At 40.9% G+C, this 23,233-nt stretch overlaps 1 protein-coding gene across 1 annotated transcript; it reads right to left on the bottom strand.

The window, feature by feature from the left end:
• Window positions 1–3,736: 3,736 nt before the first annotated feature.
• Window positions 3,737–22,769, bottom strand: MXRA5 (matrix remodeling associated 5). Its single transcript, XM_079301471.1, has 7 exons — window positions 22,221–22,769; window positions 20,011–20,235; window positions 17,654–17,783; window positions 16,934–17,324; window positions 9,434–14,422; window positions 7,905–8,805; window positions 3,737–6,394 (listed from the first exon to the last, which is right to left on the bottom strand). Exons 1-7 carry the CDS (start codon window positions 22,439–22,441, stop codon window positions 4,483–4,485), a joined length of 8,769 nt encoding a protein of 2,922 aa, XP_079157597.1. The 5' UTR covers window positions 22,442–22,769; the 3' UTR covers window positions 3,737–4,482.
• Between the last annotated feature and the right edge of the window lie 464 nt (window positions 22,770–23,233).

Genomic DNA, 23,233 nt, shown 5'->3' on the forward strand with positions numbered 1-23,233 from the left:
ATTACTGCTGCAGTTATCAGACTAAATTTCTTTTCACTGTCTCCAAAGATGGGAATTTCAAAACTTTCTCAAGAAAAATAATACATTGTTCAACTGTTGATACAGCTACAAAGTTTTCTTAGTATCTAGTCTAGAGCTTGCTGGGAGTAAGTTTCTCACACTAACCTCAGCGAGCCTGAAAAACAATACATTACTGTTTCTATAAGGACTACATATTTCTTTAACATTACTGTTTCTATAAGGACTACATATTTCTTTAACTGTTGTATTTAATATTTGGCCTTTTTTGTTGTAGGCAGAATCTTATCTTATTTCAACTTACATTATAGTTTATTTTTTTTCTAAGTCACTTCTTTGGATTCTTTCCAATTTATTTGTATTTGAGCCTGACTGCAAAAAGAGTATGTCCATTATGTTCAATCACACAGCCCTCTTGAATAGGTCTCAAAGTGGTAAGGTTTAGTTTGGAATGTCATGTTGTTAACTTGTGCAACTCCTGCACCTTCTTCAATGTTTACTGTACGTGTATTCATTGTCTTCCTTCTGAATATAATTCTCACATTTGTATTTATTAGTGTGGGGGATGATTATCTTTTATTTCCAATCCTTTCACCCATCTAGAAATATCACTCAGAATTGCAATTTGGTTCTATGTACTTTGATATTTTTCAATTTCCTAATCTTTACATATTTTTGAAATGTCTTCTCTCTACCTGACGACCATTAAAGAATGTGGGAAATCATCAGACCTAAGCTGGATTCAGTTAGGTCTGACATGTTGACATGTTCTCCTGAGAAGCAGTTACTCAATGACTTCTCTGCTGCACCTATCTTCCTGCTTTATAAAAGATAAATCAAATTTCCATAGTTTGGACATAAGGACATCCCATATAGTTATGCAAAAAAACCCCCAAAAACCTGCTCAAGTAAGATATACTATACCAATCCTCTCTTCCCATACTCTGTACTGACTACTTGTGTGAGAAGGTAACTAGATTGTTGTTACACTATTTGTTACAGAAACATGCAGAGCAGCTGCTTCCTATCACTCTGTTAGTCTACAGATGCTCTTGAATTAATTGTTTAGTAATGAGTTTAACAAAGTACCTCTCTCAGTACCAGAGTTTTGCTGATCCATGTTTTCTCAAATACATCTTTCATATTTTTTTCCTGTAGCACAACTGGACTTCAAGAGCTTTTGAAGATAATCACTAAAACATGCAAGTGAACTCAATAATGTTTTAGGAATTTTATCAGATCTAGACGTTAATACTCGGTTAAATTCCCTGTTTATTGCTTTTCTGGTCCACATTCCTACATCCATTTTTGTTACTAGTTGCTAGTTGTGTTCTGGATGTGGTCACAGTGAACCTCTTTTTGTGAAGGCCATTGCAAAAAATGTAGCTACAACTGCAGTAATTTTCAATCTGCACAATTTTAATGAGACACCTTGTTATTCTGCTTCTCCAAATAGAAGGTAAACAAATCTTTCTTTTCCATTTACAAAGCTAAAGGAAGGAATGGTTTTCCTTTCCATGGAAACTATCCAGAACCTGCTTTGATGGATCAAGTACAAACTTAAGAAACCTTCTCAAACCATGAGCAAGCACTTTATTTCCCAGCATTCTCCAAATCAGAAAACAATAAACTACATTGCCTTTGAATGTATGAGTCCTGCTTGGTCTGATGAAGGGTTGTACACTTTTGAAGAAAAAAACAAAAAGAATGAAGTGTTGCATCCTTGATATAATGTGAATGTGTCATTGATTTATTTAACACAACTTGCAGATAATTACCTGGAAATAAAGAAATTATGATTTAAATTCAGTGTCCTGCAACTGCCTTCGTTTGATGGATGATTCAGCACATGGAGTGACATGTAGATTCAGGCCCAAGAATATAAGTCCTAGAACAGACTTAGTTTCCCTGTGAACATCTTTATTTCTACAAAAGGGACTCAAGATAGATACCCTGGACAACTGGCATATCAGCAGAGAAAGAGTATGACAGACATAATATATGGCCAAACACTGCTTGAGTGTAAAAAGCATCCATTTGATGTTTTAAAGTTGTAGTTACATTTATTTTGGAAGAAAATCGCATTTTATAGGTCTCTCACCAAGAATATATTTTTGTAAAAGGGGTAAAGGCAAACATAATGGAAATTATAACACGTTAAAAAAAAAAAAAAAGTTAAGTCCACTTTTGAAGGAACTTTGCAAGCATGCAAGATTTGATTTAAGAAAATGTCTAGAGCCAAAACTTTCATTTCTTAGCCTCCAAAACTTCCACTGGCAGCTGTGAAAATTCTGGAGTGAGGAATAAAACATGATCAGATGCTTTGTTTGATCCTGCAAGATCAAATGTTTGAATTTGGGTTTGGATTCTGTTTTCTTCTCTTAACATAAAAAGAAATCTACTTAATAGAAATATACAGAAGTAATTCAGCACCCAAGAATACCTCTAAATTCACATAACTGTTAAGTGAAGGCTGGACAAATGATTAAAAGTGTTTGACTCCTAGTACAATTCCAAATGCTGACTTCAGACTCTTTTACAAGATGTATTATTACTATTAAATATTGTATGACTGTTTTCCAAATTGGAAAACCACTATAAAATTAAAGTAAAGGATCTAAAGATGTATCTGATATGTTCAAGGAAAACAGCCAGATGAGAAAGCAGCACATGGGCAATCTAGTTAAAAATCTTAAATGCCTCTTTTCCTTCTCCATTAACTACTCCCACAAGCAGCTACATCCCAGCCATGTATTTAAGGATATGCTTCCTCTTGAGCACTGCCTGGTGATTTAAGGACCAAGGGTTCCACCCAAAAAAAGAAATTAAGACATAATTAAGCACAATTTAATTATGCAACATATCCACAACTTTAATAAAGTTGTGTGCAAAGCAGATTTTTAGCCTGCACTGAATACTTGAAAAATAAGCTTTATAAAATATTCTACAATATATATTGTACAGCTTGTATCTTCAGTAATGCCCTTCTCATTTAATTCTGTGTTATTGTTCTAATCACAAACCTTTTACTTGAAGCAGCTCAGTTCTGTTTACCATTATGATAAATATACCTTTTGCAACAGCTTAGTATTTTCTAAACTGGATAAACTTATGGGGTGAGGAAATCTTTGCTTTCAGCTTTTGCAAAATGTAAATATTAGCAAAACACTTTACACTACTGACATGTTTTGATCAACAGAGAAAATAGAAATAAAGCTTTCATTCTAACCATATTCTAAAATGTGAGCATAAGTTTTATGAATAAGCAGAACTTTAAGAATTCAAAAATATCTGAGAGAATCCATATGTTTAAAGGTAAGTTAACGTTTGCAAAATTCTGATTGTTATAGTTTGTTGAAACATGGGATATTCAGCATCTTGCAGCAAGTATTTCTATAGCACAAGAGATAAATCTTGGTAAAATTATGCACATTATCCAGAAAACAATCCTTGACTGCAGAAGAAGTATTGACATTGTAAATACATGCTGAAATATACATAGATTTCTATTAATAAAACAGTTTTAAATGATCAAGAATTATACTAATTCCCTAAAACATTTATAAATGAATCAAATAGAAATTGGTTCAAATACAAGTACATGTAACACTACATTACTTCAGTTTTTTTGACCTAACTCCATACTCCCACATTTTGGAACTTTTTATTTAAAAAAAAAAATAAAAAGAAAAAAGAAAAAAGAAAACCAGTGAATACATTCTTTGGAAAATATTTTTTTATTATAAAATGTACAGTATATTGACCTTAATATTATAAAATACTGTAATGTATCAGAGTCTTGTAAAGACCAATAATTTATAAAATGAGACCAAGTTCAATGTTACTTTTTCTAGTCTCATAGTCAGATTAAAAATATATATATAAAATATATAATGAATTAATTGACCATAGTGTCCTTAGTATCTGGCAAATGTATGTTCATATGTTAAGGTAGCTAATCTCTGAATGTATTTTTATTAAAATAGATCACTCTTATTTGCTAATTTAGTCTTTGATTCTGAAGAGCTGATAGAAGCATGAACAAAAAGGTTAATAATCATATTCTATAAGCCTAGATTATGTATAGGCACTGCAGGGTATAAAGAAAATTATGTTTGACTGAAGTACTTCTATCACTGCAGCTCACTTATTAACAGTTAATACTTCTTTGGTACTTTTAAGGTGCTTGTTAGAACAAGAAATAGCTTTGGACTATTGACGATAGAGTACTTTAAGTCTCAGATGCTATTGGATAGCATGAAAAACCACATTACACTGTCTTAACAATTTGAAGATCTTTTTCAACATGTTAGTCCAGACTTACTACCATATTGAGTACAAAAGAAATGCAGACCAATTCCTTTTTTTTTTTCTTCTCCTTAGCCATTATTGCAAGCATTGCTTTTCTCACTGCACCCGTTTGGCAGTGACACCAGTATCCAGTCAAAGGCACTTGTTTTAACGTTAGAATATGTGTATGTAGGTTGTTTTGGAATCACTGCCTAGTATATTTTTAGCAGTGCATTTGTAGAAGCCCGCATCCCTTTGAGTGGACTGCTGGATGACTAACGACCCCTGAGGATGGAGGAATTTGTTTCCATACAGACGGGACTGAGCTCCTGTTGTCAGATGTGATTTATCTGGAAGCTCCCATGTTATTTCTGCTTTAGGAATCCCAATGGCCATGCAGTTCAGTTTAACTGAATTTCCAGGTCTGGCATAAATGACAGGCGCTGGCTCACTGGTGATCCGAGGAGGATAGGCGATCACAATGACAGGCACAGTCATAACAGAGGTGCCATACTCTGTTGACACTTTGCACATGTAAGTGCCCCTGTCAAATACAGAAGCCTCCCGCACTGTCAGTGAGCCATTCTCCATCAGGGAAAAGCGACCCACAGCCTGGGGGGCATCCATAACCATGCCATTGGGCAGGGTCCAGGAGATCTGCGCCCGGTGGCTCGCCTGGGTGATGCAATGAAGCTGCAGAGTTTCTCCATTGATGATGCTCACCAGGTTGTTGTACTGGTTGCTGATTTCTGGCCTGAGTCCCACCTTCAGGAAGACTACTCGTTCCACATAACCTGCTGGGTTTCTGGCCGTACAGCGGTAAGTCCCAGCATCCTCAGCAGACAAGCTGCTGATGTGTAAGATCCCATCCCTCTTATGGTAAAATCTGTGCAGGCGACTGCCACTCAGCACTTCAGAGCCGTTGGGAAGGATCCAGCTTGTGCTGGGTTTGGGGTTCCCCTGGACTGAGCAGTTCAGATTGATGCTGTGCCCAGCAATGGCAGTGATCCTTTCACTGACAGGGTCTCTGAAGGAGGGTTTCTCCACATGGTCTGTGATGAGGAGCTGCACAAGCAGCCTCGCTTCCCCGCCCTCGTTGCGCCCAATGCACACGAGCTGCACGGCGTCCGTCTGCCTCACCCCTCTGATGTCCAAGGTACCATTGCGATGCACGGTGATCCTGTTCCCATAGTAGGGGGCCGGTAAGATTACTCCTTCTGGGAAAGCCCATAAGACACGTGGAGTAGGGATGCCCTCAGCTTTGCAGTCAATAAGTTTCCGGCTGTCTCTGATGGCTGTCTCCCTCACAGATGTTATTGCACTGAGATGACCATTGATTCTGGGAGCCTGAACATCAACATGGATCCAAACGATCTTCCGATCTTCTCCAGCACTGTTCCGTGCTACACAAGTATAGTTACCGCTGTCAGACCTTTGGGCCTTTTGGATGAGGAGGGTGCCATCTCTGTAAATCTGGTACTTGTCAGATAGGGCAGGAATAGGCCTGTTGGTTGGGGAAAGCCAGGTCACTTTGGGAGTGGGTTCTCCTTTGGCTTCACATGCTACGGTGACAACATCGCCGTAAGGTACATTAACAGTGATGTATGTTTTGTTCCTGATGGTTGCAGGCTCTGCCACCACTTTGACCCGCACTTTCATTTCATCCTTCCCAATCTGGTTTTCAGCATAGCAGGTGTAGTCCCCTTCCTCTCTCAGTCCAACATCGTTGAAATACAGGGTTCCATTATCGAAGACCACGTATCGCTTCGTCCGGCTGCCGCTGTCATCCGACTGCATGAAGGTATTGATCATGCTGCCATCTGGAAGGCCCCAGGAGATCTCTGGGTTTGGCAGACCTGTGGCTACACAGTCAACTTTCAGGTCCCCTCCGTACTTGACCTTGTGGTTACTCTCATTCTTACGTTCTATTTTTGCTGGTTTCATCATCACATTCACTTTGAGGACCACGTAGTCATCCCCTATCTTATTGCGGGCCACACACAAGTAGTCTCCTGCATCTTTGTCTGTAACTGAATGAACAACCAAAGTCCCGTTGCTGAATACTTTGATTCTAGTCTCCAAAGTGCTGTAAGGAAAGAGAAACATGAGCTACAAAATCACATTTTGGGTATTAACTACTGAGAGAAATCTGTGGAGGAAAACCAACTCAACAGTATTAAAAATCGCTGTTGTTAAATAATTACATGGTCAGAAATTTCCAGGATATTCACTACCAAAAAGCAAATTGAAAAAAAAAATCCTACCCACTTGTAGCCTAGTAACTCTGTTGTGTGTCATGATTTTAACGCGGTTTTTGACCATTAAACATCCACTAAATACCAAATCAGGGTGGTTTTGACTCTTCTGACTACAGGTACATTATCCTATAACATTGAAATATGAGATCTCCGAATTATATAATCCACATAAGGCTATATGGACCATAATGGAGTTTGGTACCTTGGTCTTCAGCCAAAAACAAATAAAGATGAGGAACTTCCTCTGGTATGGGATATAAATATTAAACCTTTGGAAGGGTCACAAAGAAGCAAAATGTTGCTAAGCTTTGAAATAAGGGGAAAAAAGTTTCCAGTATGCTAAAAAAAAAACATTATTCCTTTCCACTTCACTATAGAATTGATGTATTGTGGTCAAAACCAACTTCCTCAGCAGCCACATTTTTCTCCCCAAAGAAGATCACCAGTATTTGAAAAGCAGCCCACATAAAGATCATGAGGGAATATGAAAAAGAAATACAGTATTTTTTTGCTACCACTATGAGGCATAAAATGCACTCTGGATTTTGTGCTATCTACAGGTTACCAAAATATATTTTTGTCAATATAAAGAAATTATGATTATGTCCAGCTGCAATGAAAGTTGTTCCAAATTATGAATTTTAATAACAATGCATTTCTTGTCTGTTTATAGTACTCAAAGGTTAGCTATGAATAATTTACAGCTCAGAAATTTGTTTTCAGCCCAGTGTTAGGACAGTTATTGAAGATTTGTAGTAGTGATATTTTACTTGATATCGCAAACATTGGAGAACATATTGTTTTAGGCATTTATCTGCATCTAGGTTTGTCCATCCAGTAAGGACAGACCTTACTGTGTGGTAACATTTGTTTCTACATGACATCAAAATAATTGTGTTTATTTAAGTAATTTTAAGGTGATTTATTTGCCCTGTATTTACTGCGCATACTGATTTGCCTAAGAGATAAAATTCAATGATCCCTTTTCCCCTGGGGAAAAGCAGGCATATGTGCAATATTATTCAGACTATGCACACTGGAACAAGCTGTGTATCTGGAGTTTTCACTGTGTTTTCAAGTGGCTGTAAAAGACAAACAGTGGCAGCTTCTACTAAAAACTTGAAGCTAACTTTTCAAGAGTAATATTGCTTTCAAGAAAACTATGCTAAGATATAACTTGACTATCTTTTGATGTAATTTCAAATTCCTTCTTAAGGATTGGGTGGATCATTCAAAACCCACAGAAGTCAGGAATGAAATTTGTACATATATTAGTGGGCTTTTCCCTAAGTTCATCTAAACTGCAATTTACCTGCAACACCCCAAATAGTAATTTACCTGTGAAGGGAATCAATCATCCTTTTGGAAGGCAACCTCCATAATATCCGAGGCCAAGGGTCACCAGAAGCACTACAGTCCAAATGCAGGATGCCACCATATGTCACATCTGTTCTCTGAGGAGAGCTCCCAGTGATCTTGGCATTGGATGCATGCTTCTTCACCTGGAGCTGCACTGTTCTCCTGGCAGCTCCCACCATGTTAGCAGCAATGCACTCGTAGGTCCCGCTGTCCTTGGGGGACACGTTGCGAATGTAAAGAGTCCCATTGGGAAAAACAAATAAATTCCCATTGACAAACTGAGAAGGTCGGATTTGCATGCCATCAAAGACCACCCAGCGGATGCTGGGAGAAGGTGCTGCTTTGGCACTGCAGTGGATGTTAATACTGCTGCCAAGAGGCAAGGAAATGTTTTCTTGCTTTTCCTGCTGGATGATGGGCGGTAAGGCTGCAATGTGCAGCCTCACTGCAATGCTGTCAGCTCCTGCAGCATTGCTTGCTACACATTTGTAAACTCCTCGGTCTGAAAAAGTTGCTTGCTTGATGGACAAGGTTCGATTTTCATGAAGCATTATCCTGCTTTCTGTGGTTGTGACTGTCTGCAAAATCTTCCTATCTGGGAAAATCCATGAAATTAGAGGGCTTGGAGTCCCACTAGCCTGACATTCCATTGCTATGGTCTCTCCAAAGTAGACCGTGACGTCTCGATAGCGGGAAAGTAAAATTTTGGGCTGGTGGGCTACAACTGTGAGGACAACAATCATTTTATCAATGCCATGCAGGTTCTGAGCTGTGCATAAATACTGCCCACGATCCTGAAGCTGAGCACTTCGGATAAGGAGAGTACCATTTTTCCAGACTTCAAACCTTTGTAACTTGCTGTTGGCTGTCATTAGAGCTCCTGTGAAGGTGAGAGTAAAGAAAGAAAGTAAAAGGGTTTAAAACATACATTATTGCAACAAAGAAGTCTTAAGTGAGATTTTAGGTTTACTCAGCACAAATTACAACTTCAGAAGGCCCACATGACATCTTATGACACTCTCCATAACTCAAATTAAGTCTTTATTTCTATTGCAAAGCTAACCACTTGCTTGCAAATGTGGACAGGAAATTTTTAAAGGCCTTGTTTTAGGATCCCTCCTAAATCTTTATGTGACTTTTCTATTCCTTTTGCATATGGGGATGACACACACATCAATATTTAAGCTAGTAATGTTAACAAACCCATCCTCACAAGTATTGCTGTAATAAATTCTAACTGCCGTGAATAAGCAGAGTTGGCTGCTTTCCAGAGGCAAAAACTGATCTTCAAAAATGAACTCATTAAATGGTAGAGGTTTTCTTTTACTACAAGAAACACTGCAAATCTATTATTACTTGTAATGATTAAATGCAATTAATAGTTTTCTCTACCACAATTATAAGTGACAGGAAGTATTTTTCAGTATTTTTAACTCCTGGGATCAAGTTGCATTTTTATGCAATACTTCTACAAACCATGTACAAGAACACATTTTTCTCTGTCTTACCTGTAGAGACTTTTGTCCAAGTAATAAAAGGCTTGGGTTCCCCTACTGCATCACAAGGGATAAAAGCATCCGTTTCAGCAAGGATGGATATGCTCTGAGATGCTTTTGTGATAATTTTAGGTCTTTCTCCATGTATCCTAAAATTAGTGGAAGACTGAATTACAGTCAAATTGTGTGGCATAATGCCTCCTATGTAAGGAAGAGATGGAAATTTTTGATGACGATGATGGACACTTTTAAAAGGATGAACTGTAGTGGTTATTTGTGGTTTTGTGTGCTGAGAGACAAAGGCTGGAGGGGTGATCTTTAAAATCACTGGTGGTGATGTGATCGTTGTGGCATGTGGTACTGGAGGCACTGGAATAGCTGTAGCTTTCTGCACTGTAATCCCAGTAGATAAGACCTGAGCAACCTTCTTCTCATTTGTGTCTTTTGGCACTAATTGACTATCAGCATCTGGTTTAGGATGAATATTTAAGTGAGAGAATATCCTTGTTCTGTTGAAAAGGAATGGTATTCTAGAACTAGGGTAATAGGGGATCCCTTGATTTGGTAGTCTCCCTGCTGTGCCTCTGTTGTCTGGAACATGGTTATTTCCAAAAAATCTTGAATTAATATTGTATCTGTTCTGACCCTGATTACTGAACTTGCTTTCAGCTAATGGATTTGTTTTGTGAAATGGAGAGGCTTGTGTTGGGGTAGTTGTTTCTTTCTGGGAAGCAGAGGTTTTTCTGTCCTGGATGGTGTGTGCTGCATACGCTGTTATCTCTGGTTTGTTTGTGTAGTGAAGAGGCTGATGTGTTATAAAATAGCGAAGTGGGCTCTGTGTTGCAGGAATCTTCACCACGCCTCTTATTGGAATGAGCTTTGGAGGCACGACAGGTAGTCTTTGGTTTATGCTAGGTATCATTCCAGCAGGTGGATGGGGAAGATCTGGATTTAGCAGTAAACTGTTGTTTGACTTGCTACTGTACAGCTCTTTGAATTGCTTCTCCTTTGACTGTATGCTAATCCTGTTTTGGCTAGAGGAAGGAGTAGGGTGAACATACTGTTTTGAAGTCATTGCTATTTTGTCACCACCTGCTCCAACTTTTTTTGCTTCTGGGAATCTTTCTTGATTAAAGGCATTACTCTCCTTGGTGGTATAAGGAAGAGAAGGATGTGAAGTGCTTGAAACGGAAGGGGGAAGAGTGACAGATTTTATAAACAAACTAAAAGCACTGGTTGTAATAGCAGGCTTTTCAGTTGTCTGCAAATGATGAAACACATGCAACATAGATTCCTTTCTATCCAAGGAAGGTGGCTCTGTCCCAGCAGGGGAAGTAACAGATTTTGTTGTCTCTTTAACTGGAGAAGTCTGAGTTTCTGCAGTGCTGAAAGAGGAGGATAAAGTAATTGTCTCATATTGCTGAGGTGGCTCAGCTTTTGCTGGTGTTTCTATAGATACTGTGGGATTCCATGGCTTCTTTGAAACTGAGAGGTCCTCAAAAACCTCGACTGTGCTAACAGAAATACTTAAGTCACTCATAGTGGGATATGCCATCTGGAATGTTCCAGCAGTTGTTTCATTAACCACAGCTTCTAAGTCAAATAGGTTAGGCTCTTCTTGAGATTTTGATTTTGTTGATATTATTGAGCTGTTCTTATATGCAGGAGAAGTTGTTGTGCTTGATTGTTCTGCCTTATGATCCACAGTTTTAGAATCTACTTTCGTGTCTTCCTCTGCAGAGACATTGTCGAGTGAGTGATATGCTGGCACTTCACTTTGCTCTGCATTCAGAGGAACACTTGACTCTTTTGTGGGAAGCACATCATGTACAGCATATGATGATAAAATTGTGATGGGTGCAGTCACTGGAAGTTCCGAGGTTTCAGAGCTAGTAGGGTATGTCACAAGCTTAGCTTCAGGTGGAGAAGTAGTAGGCCTAAAAGAGAAAGTTGTGATCACATCTCTGATTCTCGGAATTTTCTCTGTGACACCTGAATCAAGAAATAATGAAGGAGTGGATTTCATACTCTCATCTTTCCCAGCCTGTATTTCAATGTTTTTAAGATCAGGACTTTCAAGACTTGCAGACGTAGTTTTGGTAACAGCTTCAATTTCAGGTGTCCTTGGAATTACAGGCATTGCCTCTGTGGTCAAAGCAACACGAGGCAAAGGTTTTGGTCTTTGTCGGATTCTGTTTGGCCTTCTCCTTCTCCCATAAGGCCTTTTTCTACCATGCTGAGTAATTATTGAAGGCATAGTCTTTCTATATGGAGGAGTTGTGGTGGCCACAGTGGTCAATCTACTGAAGGAAGAAGCTGTTTCTAACCCCTCTGCTGTACTATGAGGGGCATTAGCACTATGCAAAATGAATATGGGACCTTGTTTTGGAATACCCAGGTTTCTGTGTTCCTCTGTCTGAGAACGGTCTGCATAACTGCTGGATGTGCTTTCTTGAGTCACTGTATTCCTGTGGGTTTCAGGTTCTTCTTTGCTCTGAACCCTGATGGGTGTGACAGCTGGCAAACTGTTACTTAAGTCTGTCATTTTTGTATGACTTGCGGGTATTTTTTTGTGCTGGTATTTTGTGTCATCGCTCTTTTCTCTAACAAATGGAAAAGTAGAAGAAGGAACAGTAGTAGTGCCTACAGAATCTGTTGAGATGATCTCTTCAAACTGAGAAGGTGCCGAGGGTGTTGAAGTTATGGTGTCAACACTAATTGGGTCCACTTCATTTAACCTCAAGCTTGTCTCCAAGGTGCTATGAAGACCCACAGTCTGAGACTCAGCAAGGAGAGTAGCATCAAGTGGTAGCTCAGCAAAAGCAGAATTTCCTTCAGATATAGAAGATATAGTTTTATTTATATTTCCCACTGTGAATAAACTGCTCTGAACATTAGGAAAGTTTGTCACAATTTGTTTGGCTAGAGGTTCTTCAGTAAGGGCAACAGAGTCATCTGTTCTGACATCAAGATGCTGCTCCCCTTGCAGTTGTGGAGTTGCAGAGACAGGAGTCAAATATGAGCCTGATAAAGCAATTTCTACCGTGTCTACACTTGCAGGTGTTTCTAAAGCCCTGTGGTTGGAGATTGGTTCAGTTTCTGACCTTATTAATACAGACTGGACTGAAAACAGTTCCATGTTCTGTGAAACAGTGACTGAGAATTGCTCATCTTCACCCACAGGTGATGCATCAGCAGAGGAATCCACCACCTCAGCTCCTGTCTCTGAAGTAGGAGGGCTGGCTAAGGGATAAGGGGCAGGAGTAGTTTCCTGCATGACTGATGGCAGTGAAGTTGTTACAGAGATGGTCGTAGCTGTTGTTGTTCTAGGAAGATTCTTCCCACGGACCTTTGCCAAAATGTCAGCCCAGTGCTGTGGATTAATCTGTTTGCTTGCCACATTAATTCTCCTTCGAGACTCAAATACTCTCCGGCCTTCTGCTACATTGCTGTCCTGGGTTCCATCTGTACTCTTCCATATTTTCATTTTCCTTCTCCCCTTCTTTCCCTTTTTGATTTGAGCCTCTGGCACTTGGTCACTTTTTTGTTTAAAAGGTATTTCCCAGTCTTTTAGGCGGTTCTTTCTTTGTGGAAACTCCTCCACCCCTCCTGCCCCTGATCCCTCTTCATCATCTATGACCTGCCCTCTTGTTTTTGATAAACCTTTTGAGCCCGGGCGCTTCTTTAGTCTTACTCGTTTAAATGACCTGTCAGACACCATTTTATTTACTGTGACCCTTGCAACAAACTGATCTGATCCCTGCTGATTGACAGCCACACATCTGTAATGGCCACTATCAGTGACATGACTCCTTGGAATGAACAAAGTACCATTGGGCAGCATATAGCCTTTTGAAGAGTTTGATAAATCATTGAGTACCTGATTGTTAGGAAGAATCCAGCTCAACTGGGGGTCTGGGATGGCAATTGCATTGCATGGCAAAGCTATTGGATCTCCAACATTTTTTTCAACTCTCACTACATCTGAATCAGCTACCTGAATAGCTGCAGGCTGCACAACAAGTCTGTAAGTCATTATGTCCACATCATCTCTCACTTGGGCAATGCAGTGGTACACACCTCCATCAATGTAACTCACTGGTTTGATTATTAGTTGGCCACTACTGAGAACAGAAAATCTACTGTCTTTCTCATTAAAAGGTGCCTTCAGTTTAGTTCCATCCTGAAAAAGCCATTGAATGGAGGGCGTCTCAGAAGCTTTCACACTGCAGCTCAGCTGACACTCTGACCCTTCCACCACACTCTGTGCTGTCCTTGTGCTCTGATTTTGCTGTATCATTACCCAGTTTCTCTGCTGCCTAGTGGTTTTGGTATTAATTGTCTGAGAAAACACAGTAAAAAAAGATAGCACCACTTTTTTCCCTGTACTCTGGCGCCTGTTTAATTGGATATTTATAAGAGGCTGCATCACCCAGGAAGGCTCAGCCAGTATTTGAGCTTTTACACCTGTGTAGTAAAGAGCATCATAATCTGAGCCTTGCCTGTACTGATAGATTATTTTAGGCTCTTTTCTGAGCATAAGTTCCCTCTCTAATTTCACAGGTACTTCACTGTAGTAAGCTATAAGCTTCCATAGTTTTTCATAGTTTTCTCGATTCATTGGACATTCAAAATCCAGTGCAATTGTGGCATTGATATCTATCTCCTGAGTCTGGATTTGATTCCACTGAATTTTGGTAGAACCTGTTGGTTTTTTGATTTCACAGTTCAGGTGGACTATATTGCCATGCTCATCAGTCATATTTAGAGCAATGTTCCATGATGATGACTGAAGTTCTTCCAGAGGGAGTTCATAATTGTCACCATCTTCCTCATCCTGAGTACTGCTATTTTGCCTCAGTGAGGACTGAATGACAGGCTTCCTACAGGAAATATCTTTCAAGTTTTGAATATCTTCTTTCTGCAGTTGTTTTGGACTGCTGCACTTTGCACACAGCTGTCCCCCTTCATAGGCTTTGTCCTTTTTGCATTTTAAAACACCTGCAAAAAAAAAAAGGAAGAAAGAAAATAAAAGGAAAAACAAGATATAAATAAGCTGAGAAATTCTGTTTTAGAGTTAGACAACACTCAAACGTATGAGATAAACTTAATGAGGATTGCATTATGTCATGTGACACCTAAGGCAAGACTTACAGAATGGCACTTCTTTGTTTTACAGCTGAATGGTCACCCAATTCTCAATATGACTATGACTTATTCTGATTTTAATGAAAGGATTGAATACTCCAGCCTTCCGGAATTTAGACTCACTGCCTCTGAATTAAATGCCTAGAAACTGAAGTGTGCAGGGCAACATTTAAATCAGTAACAAACAACTCTATGTCAAAAAGTCTGCATTTGCACAGTAACAGCCTAACTTTGATCTAATGTGAAAAGGAGTGGGACTTTTCAGCTTTCAAAAATACAGCATTTACCAGAGAAATGCTGCATTTCTTCATTAAATAATCCAGGAAGCTTTTTATTTTTCTCTATTGATTAAGAACAGTATTGGCAGTACACAAAGTATTTTACTGCAGCTATCAAAATGGGCTGACTAGTTCTTGCACTTACAAGCTATTAGCAGGGGGAATAAGAAGTACTACTTCTTCCCTTACCTCTGAAACAACAGTAAACTTTGTAATAATACAAAAAAAGCTAAAACAGAGAAGGAGAGCTAGACCAGGAAATTACAGTCTTGATTCCTCTCTTCTTTCAATGCAGACTGTTTTCTGCAAAGTAACAATCACATATTTCTTACATTGTTCTGCTCACCTGAATGTCAAATGTCACCGTAGGTGTTTAGTTTGGAAGCAAGCAGTAAATAAAATGTATTACAGTTATTCTAGGAATAAGTATCATCCTGAAGAATGAGGGATCTTGGAATGAATGAACAAAATTTGGTGGGTTAGAAGGCAAAATGTCAGGAGAAAGAGAAATGCACAGCAAATTTTCATGCCATTATTTTAATTGAAAATATATGCTTTGCTAATCTGAAAAACCAATTTTCTTGATAAGGTGCTACAAATGGAATACATGATATCTCTGCAGTTTAATCACTTGCAGATTCAAACAGGATGTTTCACAGATAAAGAAAAAACTGGCCCACAATCAACTTGGTACTGGCTACACTGAAGAAATTTAATAATTCTTTCTGGAAAGATTACCAAAAGTTAATGTTATAGCCATATACAGATAAAAAATTTGTCATACATGAAAATGGCATGGATAAATTATTCCTCCCTCCAAAAATCACTACTGTTTTAGTGTAAAGAGGTAACCTAACTGAATAAAAATGCTAACAAGCCAACACTGCACTAAGGAAGGAATATTCAGCTAATATCTCATTATTACAACTTACAGTAAAACTTAAGTACGCCCATTACACACACACACACACAATTTGGATCAAGAAGAGAATGTAAGAATATAAAAATGTAAGCTAGTGAAATACAGTATTTCAATTAGATGAGACAAGTATCTGTTTATTCAGGAGATTTATATTACTCATTCAAGCATTGCACATTCTTAAAAAGCACTGTCAAGTGCAAAATTGCAAATGAATTACGTATTCTACAATGACAAAGACCATCATTCACTATATGTGCTCCAAAATCATGATATATTCCTTGGGACTCCATCACTCACTTGAGACATCTTCAGTTACAATTAAATGCCAATTTCCTCTTAATATTTTAGCAGTAGCTCTGGTGTGACACCATTTCCTCTGCTGAACTGAGATGCCAAAACAGAATACTGACACTCAAACCGCTTAGTGTATTTCTGATTCAGAGGCATCATAAAACTCTCTTTTCTGCTTCTGCATACAATCAGAAGTGTTCCAGCCTAGGCATTGAGATACTCTTCTCATCTTTAAGTCTCAATGAAGATAGACAAGCTATTTTATGAAAAAATTACATGGTTGAAAAAAAAATATATTGCAAGTACTTGAAAATACTTAAAACAGACTTGCTCCATCATAAAAGGAAGTTGTGCTCAACGACGAAACACAGATGGATATGAAGAATGCATACTACACCTTAATGTTAATAGATTCAAAGTTAGAGGGTTTAACCATAAATTTGGTAACCTGATTGCCTTCCTTTCTTAGACAAACAAGTTCAAATGCAATGTTACCACCTTCCATGAGACCATATAGTCAGTAGTTTTGTTGGCTGAGGACAATTGGCAGCCCTTAGCCAAAGGTGTATTGCTGTGCAAGCAAATGCAGTAAAACGTTTTAACTCCTTTCCAGTTATAAACTTCACTACTACTTCCATCATCCCAAATGTAAGGGCTCATTTCTTTGCTATTAAATCCATATTTTTATCTAATTAAACAAAACTGTCTTCTTTTATAATACACCAATTTATCGAGCAGTAACAAAATTTAATACTGCACACAGACATCATCTAGGTAATAAAACACAGGGAATAACAAAACCATCAACACAGAGAACAGGAAAAAAAAAATTCAACATTGAGTTCAACAAACACTGGTAGCTTATGCTCCTACCTCCAGAAACTTCATTCCATTCAAGAAGCCACTTCAAACTGCAGTCACAGACCCATGGATTTCCATGAAGGTAAAGATTTTCCAGCAGTGGCATGCCCTGAAACATCCCAGCAGGCAAGGTCCTAAGAGCATTTTCAGATAGGTAGAGATGTCTTACTGTTGACAATTTGAAATAATCAAGGACCATAAATGTTGAAAAGGTGTTGGGGTGAAGCTGCTGGAGCAAATTTCCTTCTAGGTGGACAAGTCTTAGGGAGGTTAAACCATTAAAAGCATCTGGATGAATAAACTCAATTCTGTTGTGGTCCATGTGCAGTCTCATTAAGCTTGAAAGTCCTTGGAGAGTTTGGCCAGTTATGGCTTTCAATTTGTTGTAACTAATTTTGAAAACCTAAACAAAAAACAAAACAAAAAACAAAACAAAACAAAAGAACCACAGATTATTTTTTAAATCTAAATCCAAATAGCATAGCAAGCAAGCAAATTTTTTCGTCTCTCATTCAAATCTTTTGCACCACTGAAAAATGATATGCTGGTCAAAGGTAGAATAAAACTGAGTGTTAGGTGGCATTATCAAGTTAGGCATAGTTAATAGATATCCAATGTATTCTGGGAGAAAGTGGTATCATTAATCCTAAAAAAGCACTATCAAAAACACTTAATTTGTTTTCTGTTATTCATGGAAGTTAGTTCTTAAATTTAGGAAAACCTAAGCATTACCTGTAGAGACACAAGATCTTTCAAAGCACCATTAGGAATATTCTGAATGTCATTTCCATGTATCATGAGCAATTCCAATTTTGTAAGTCCTGCAAAGGAGTTTTCATATATAGACTGTATACTGTTGAACCTGGGGAAAAAATATCACACATGCAGTTACAATGTATACACTGACTGTCACAGACTGCAAATGTAAAATTAATATAACCTAGTTTTGAGGAAAAACTGGAGGGACCTTAATGCATTGTCAAAAGGCCAGAAGTTACTAAAAGACTCTTACAAGGCCCTTAGTTCATGTTAACTTTTCTTTTAACTCACTTTGTGGCACTTTAGCCATAAATTAGGACTGAAAGTAATAAATAGGTGCTTAAGTTCTAATAGTTGTCAGTATATTTTTCCATGCAGCTCAGTTTATGGAATGGAAATAAGTTAATGGCCTGTGGCCAGACCATGATGCTATGGAGCCTGGCAAACTACACAGGCTACAGTGTTGCCAAAGCAGCATTTAACAATAAATAAATAGAGATTTGGAGAGTAAACATTAAAAATGGGTTATCTCCCAAACAGCACAAGAAGCAGTAAGTCATATCCTGCTTCACTTACTGTTACAACATGTAATTGGCTACATTAACTAAATACATAAGATCTAGGAATTGACCTTCCAATTACATCATCTGAGCCTTGAAACTCCTCTTAGATAAGGAATACAGAAAAATCTACTCTTTGAAAATAAACCAGCTCTGCTTTGCACAAGCAAATCAGGCTTTATTTGCCAATTTGGACGACTTACATTTGGTGGTCTAGCTCTATATCTGTATACAGAAAATTAAATGTGTTATCTAACCGAGGCATGAAGTCTTAAAAATAAGTATAGAAATTTAGAGATTTCTTCCAATTTCTTGGTATTTTCTAGAGAGAAAGGGAAAACACAGCATGAAACTGAAATACTTCAAATATGGAAAAAAATACTTTTGGATCTTCACCATGTTATCTATCTAAAGATTCTTATTTTGCTAAAAATTTATAACACTGTATCAATATTTTTAGTCCTTCTCCAGGTACACTAAGCTTACAGCAGACATCTTATTAAAATTCCTTATTTCAAAATCAGTCCTTTGAAAAAAAAATGAACTCTAAATAATTTTTTCCTAAATAATCTCCATTTAGAAAAATAATCTTCACCATCTAAATATGATAAAAGCACTTTTTCAAAGTGAAAGTGCAATAGCAGACAGTTAAGAATCTCTTCCTATGAAAGGACACAACCCAGAAAATGTCATTTGTCATGATGAAATACCAAGAGAAGAAATGCCTTTTATGGTAAGAGCATATTAAATGGTGTACTTTACTAAAAAAACAGCCTAAACACCTTAGTAACTTGGAAGCCTACATCCCACTTTCAAAAGCAATTTAGGAACTGGAGCACATTATTTCTTTAACATAGCTTTACTGAGCACAAGAACATTTTGAGACTAAAATTGGGCTTTAGGTGGATAAAATCTTGGTGGAAAATTTATCCATACAGTAGGGGGGAAAAAAAAGCCAAACCAAGGTCACTACTGCCAGTCATTGCAAGATCAGTTGCAGCTTACAGGCCTTGAGGTTGTCAGGATGAGTTCATCCTGGGTACTGGGGCAGCCCTGACACCAAGCAGAAGAGGACTGTGACTCTTGCAGTTCCATGCCACACAATGACCCAATATGGTATTTCTGTGACCTGAAGCCTACCAACAGTCCCTCCTCCTTGTCTCAAAATCTGACAGATGTGAACTGGCAATATCCTGGCAGAGGAAATTGAGTGGGAGTCTGAGCAATCTCCTCCCAAAACATGCTTCTATTGTGCTTAGTTCCTTGAAAAAAACTGCAACAAAACCACAACTCCAAAGGCAATGGATTGAACTTCATTTTGAATTGCCTTTCCACTGTATCCATTTAAGATATGCTATATCTCATTCTTCAAAATGTTACTGGGTTATATCATAGAATTTTCCTCCTACTGTAATTTTTTTACATCAGGTATAAAATTCCATATTCTGTACTAATCTCATAACAGATTTAATTAAATATATTTTTACACACTCTGAAAGACTAAATGTTTTATTTTCCAAAAAAGAACTCACACCACGGTATAAACATTTATTTGACAATAACAGTGACTTTTGTTTGAAACAAAAAGGCTGGGCTAATTTCTCCACGCCAGCAGCCGTAGTGTTGGAAATACAGCACCGATGGTCAAGTACCCATCTCTGCAATCCTGTTTAAGGAGAACACACAGAGATCCTGGTTTGCCACACAGGGTGAAGCACCCCAGGCTCTGCTCGGGAGCAGGAACCCGCTTGCCCCAGGCGCCATACGAACCCGAAGTTGATCCTCTCCACGTGCTTGGGGACGCGTGGCGGCACGGCGGGCAGGGAGCGGAAGGTGCAGTGCACCTCGGTGGGCAGGTAGCAGGCGCAGGGCGGGGGGCAGCCCCGGGCGGCGGGGGGCAGCGCCAGCCCCAGCAGCAGCAGCAGCAGCACCGCGGACAGCGCTCGGGCCAGCGCCCGCCGCCCCATGGCGGCGCCTCCCCGCGCCTGGCTCCCCCTGCGGCGCGGGGCAGCGGGAGAAGAGACAGGAGAAATTAGGATTTGAAACACACTTCTGTACACCCTTTACATATTTTAAACCCTTTATATAGCTAGTGATTACCTGCATTGTCTAAAAAGCCTGTAGACAATCAAGGCCAAGCTCAGACAGAAAGCCATTTTTATTCCATGTCATTCCACTTCAGCATCAATTTTTCCCCCCATTACTCACTTTTACTAAATACCTACTCTAACACAAGCTATTCCATTTCCCTATGGTAATAAATTTTATATCTTGTACATCAAGAATAGTACTCATCTCACAGAAAAACTTTTAGGGACATATTTAGCTTAAAGAAATTGCCAGGGCTCCCTCTGCAGTCAATGAAAGAAAAAAAAAAAAAAAAGCCATAATTACTTGAAGATGAATAATATCAGTTATGTAGCTCATCAGATAACTAGAAATTGTACAATTGAGGTTCATCAGGTCCCGAATTAGCAAACTCACCTCACCTAGCTGCCTAATCTTTAGGCAGGCTATTAACTTTTGGTAGGGTAAAATGTGGCTCAATGAATCTCATTCAGATATGGGAATTGATTGTGATAGAAAGTGAAAGAAAGAACTGGTTGGCCATAGATCTAGACTCTGCCATCCTTTGCCATGGGTTGCTCTGTGATATTGGATATATTCTTACATTGCAATCTAAACCAAGCAGGCACTATGACTGGTCAGAAACCATAAATCTAGAAAATCTGTTTAAAAGTATAAACACAGACCTCACAAAAAAAGTTTATAATATGTCTACCAATATTGAAGTTCAAGTTTTTGGAACTGTGTGTCAAAGTCTGCATGGCTAGAACCATGGAGAGTCATTTAAAGAAGCACAGTCAAGAAAATACAATTGTTATTGACCTTGAGCACTAGTAATTCCTGAAAATCAAATCATTTATGTAATGTCTTATTACCAATTAAGCACCCTACCTCCGGACAAACAAGTTTAAAAAATTCCTATTCTTATTCCTACCAACAGAAGAATTTGACAGCTTTGCAAATTAAAGCCATACAAGAATACTGGCTACTATTAGTAACTGTAGCTCAATATTCCCTCTTTTATACAAAACAGTGACAATGACAGAAAGGCATTCACTTGTGGCAGGTATTATTAGTTCCGTTAGTTATTTGCTTGTACTACAGTCAGATTTTCTTAGGTCTGCAAGCAACAAGATGCACATTTTTTTCCCTAAGATTACCATGTGCAAACTATTACAGTTCAAAGGAGAGGCTCGTTGGGATGAAGAGTTTTCCCAAATATCTGTGGTCAAGTTAATGAGACGCTTAGCATTCTTTACGAGACAAATAGCTGGTAATTTGTTTAAAAATTTTCAGGTGCTGTTTTCCTTACATTTTCTTTAATGAAAATTCCTTCTAAAACCCAGCCTGCCCGTTTGATTCCCTGTGTGAGGGGTCCGTTTCAGGAGGGGCTCAGGGAGGCGCAGGGTGCAGCGCCCGGCAGGGGCGGGCAGGGCCCGGCGGCACCGGCCGAGCCGCGCCCGCTCCCCCGGGAACTGCCCGAGCCGCTCCCGCCGCACGGGGGCGCGCTCGGCGCCCCGCCGCCATTGGCTGCCTCCCCCGCCCCGCGCATGGCGCCGGCCAATGGGCTGCGGCCCCGCCCCGGGGGGAGGGCCGTGGGCGGGGCCGAGCGGCGGCGCTGCCCGCGCGGCTCTGTGGAGAGCGCGGCGGGACGGGCGGGTGGTGCTGCGCGCCCCGGGCCGTGCGCCAGCCGCGCTCCGGCTGTAGTGCGCCGTAGTGCGCCTCGCCTCCGTGTTTCCTTCTGCCGCACCGGAGGGCAGATGCTTTCCGTTGGGGAAGAATGTCCCCGCCGGAGCGTGCGACGGGAGCGCTTGAGCTGAGGACGGGCGCCGACGCGCGGCGGCACCCCAAAACCCAACCCGTCCCAAAACCCAACCCGCCCGCGCTCCGGCAGCCGGGGTGCCGCTCCTTACCTGCGGCCGGGCGAGGCGCTCTCCGCAGGCGCTGCCCGCCGCTCCCGCTGCTCCGGGGGGCTGCGGGCGGCCGGCGGCGCGGGGGCGGCGGTCACCTGGACCCCGGCGGTCACCTGGACCCCGGCGGTCACCTGGACCCCGGCCTCCCGACCGGCACCGGCTCGCCGAGGCTCATCGCTGCCTGCGGTGGCTCGCCTCGACGCCGACTTAAGACTCCTCATCGCCCGTCATCCTGCGGGCTCCGCCGCCGCGGCTGGGTCGCCCCGAACAAGCATAAGCGATGCGCGGCAGCCGGGCAGGCACCGCCGGGTGCTGGTTTGAATGGCCCGCTATTGTCTCCGAGCGCTCCCCTGCTCCGGGTGCCCCCGACGCCGCCGAAAGTCGGGACGCCGCAAGCCTCAGCCGCGGCGGGAGCCCAGCGCGCCGCTCCGCGGGGCAGCGGGCGGGCGGGCGATGCGGGCGGCTCGGCGCCGCCGGACGGGCTGCCTGGGCTGCCTGGGCTCGCAGCTCCTCCCGCGGCCGCGTCCCGCCGCTCGCCGCCGCATGGGGCCGAGGGGTGCCGCTCCCCGCGCCGGGCGCTGTGCAGGGGGAGGGCGCGGCGCCGCGGCTCCTCTTGCGGGGTGGGCGGCTCCTCCGGGGCGGGGGCGGCTGCGGGCGGGCCCGGGGCGGGGGGCGGCGAGCGCTGGCTCCGCAGCCCGCGGACAGGGGTCGCGGCAGCCGTGGTTTCGCTGGGTGCGGGACCTGAAGCGTACGGAAAGTTTGTCTCTGGGAGCTGGGCACATCCAGCGCTCTGATGTGCAGCTACGCATCACACACCTATCACACAGGACTTCAGCACATTATCCCTAAACTGGATCGGCGAGTTTGGGTTTCTTTCTCTTCCCACAGTGATATTTTGCTTAGAGACATGGTTTAGTGGTGGGCTTGCACTGCAGGATTAATAGTTGGACTCGATGATCTTGAGATCTTTTCCAGCTTTAAAGATTCTATAGTTCTTTGATACAGGTCTTCCA

The sequence above is a fragment of the Erithacus rubecula genome (genome assembly GCF_903797595.1).
Source record: "Erithacus rubecula genome assembly, chromosome: 1".
Lineage (NCBI taxonomy): Eukaryota > Metazoa > Chordata > Aves > Passeriformes > Muscicapidae > Erithacus > Erithacus rubecula.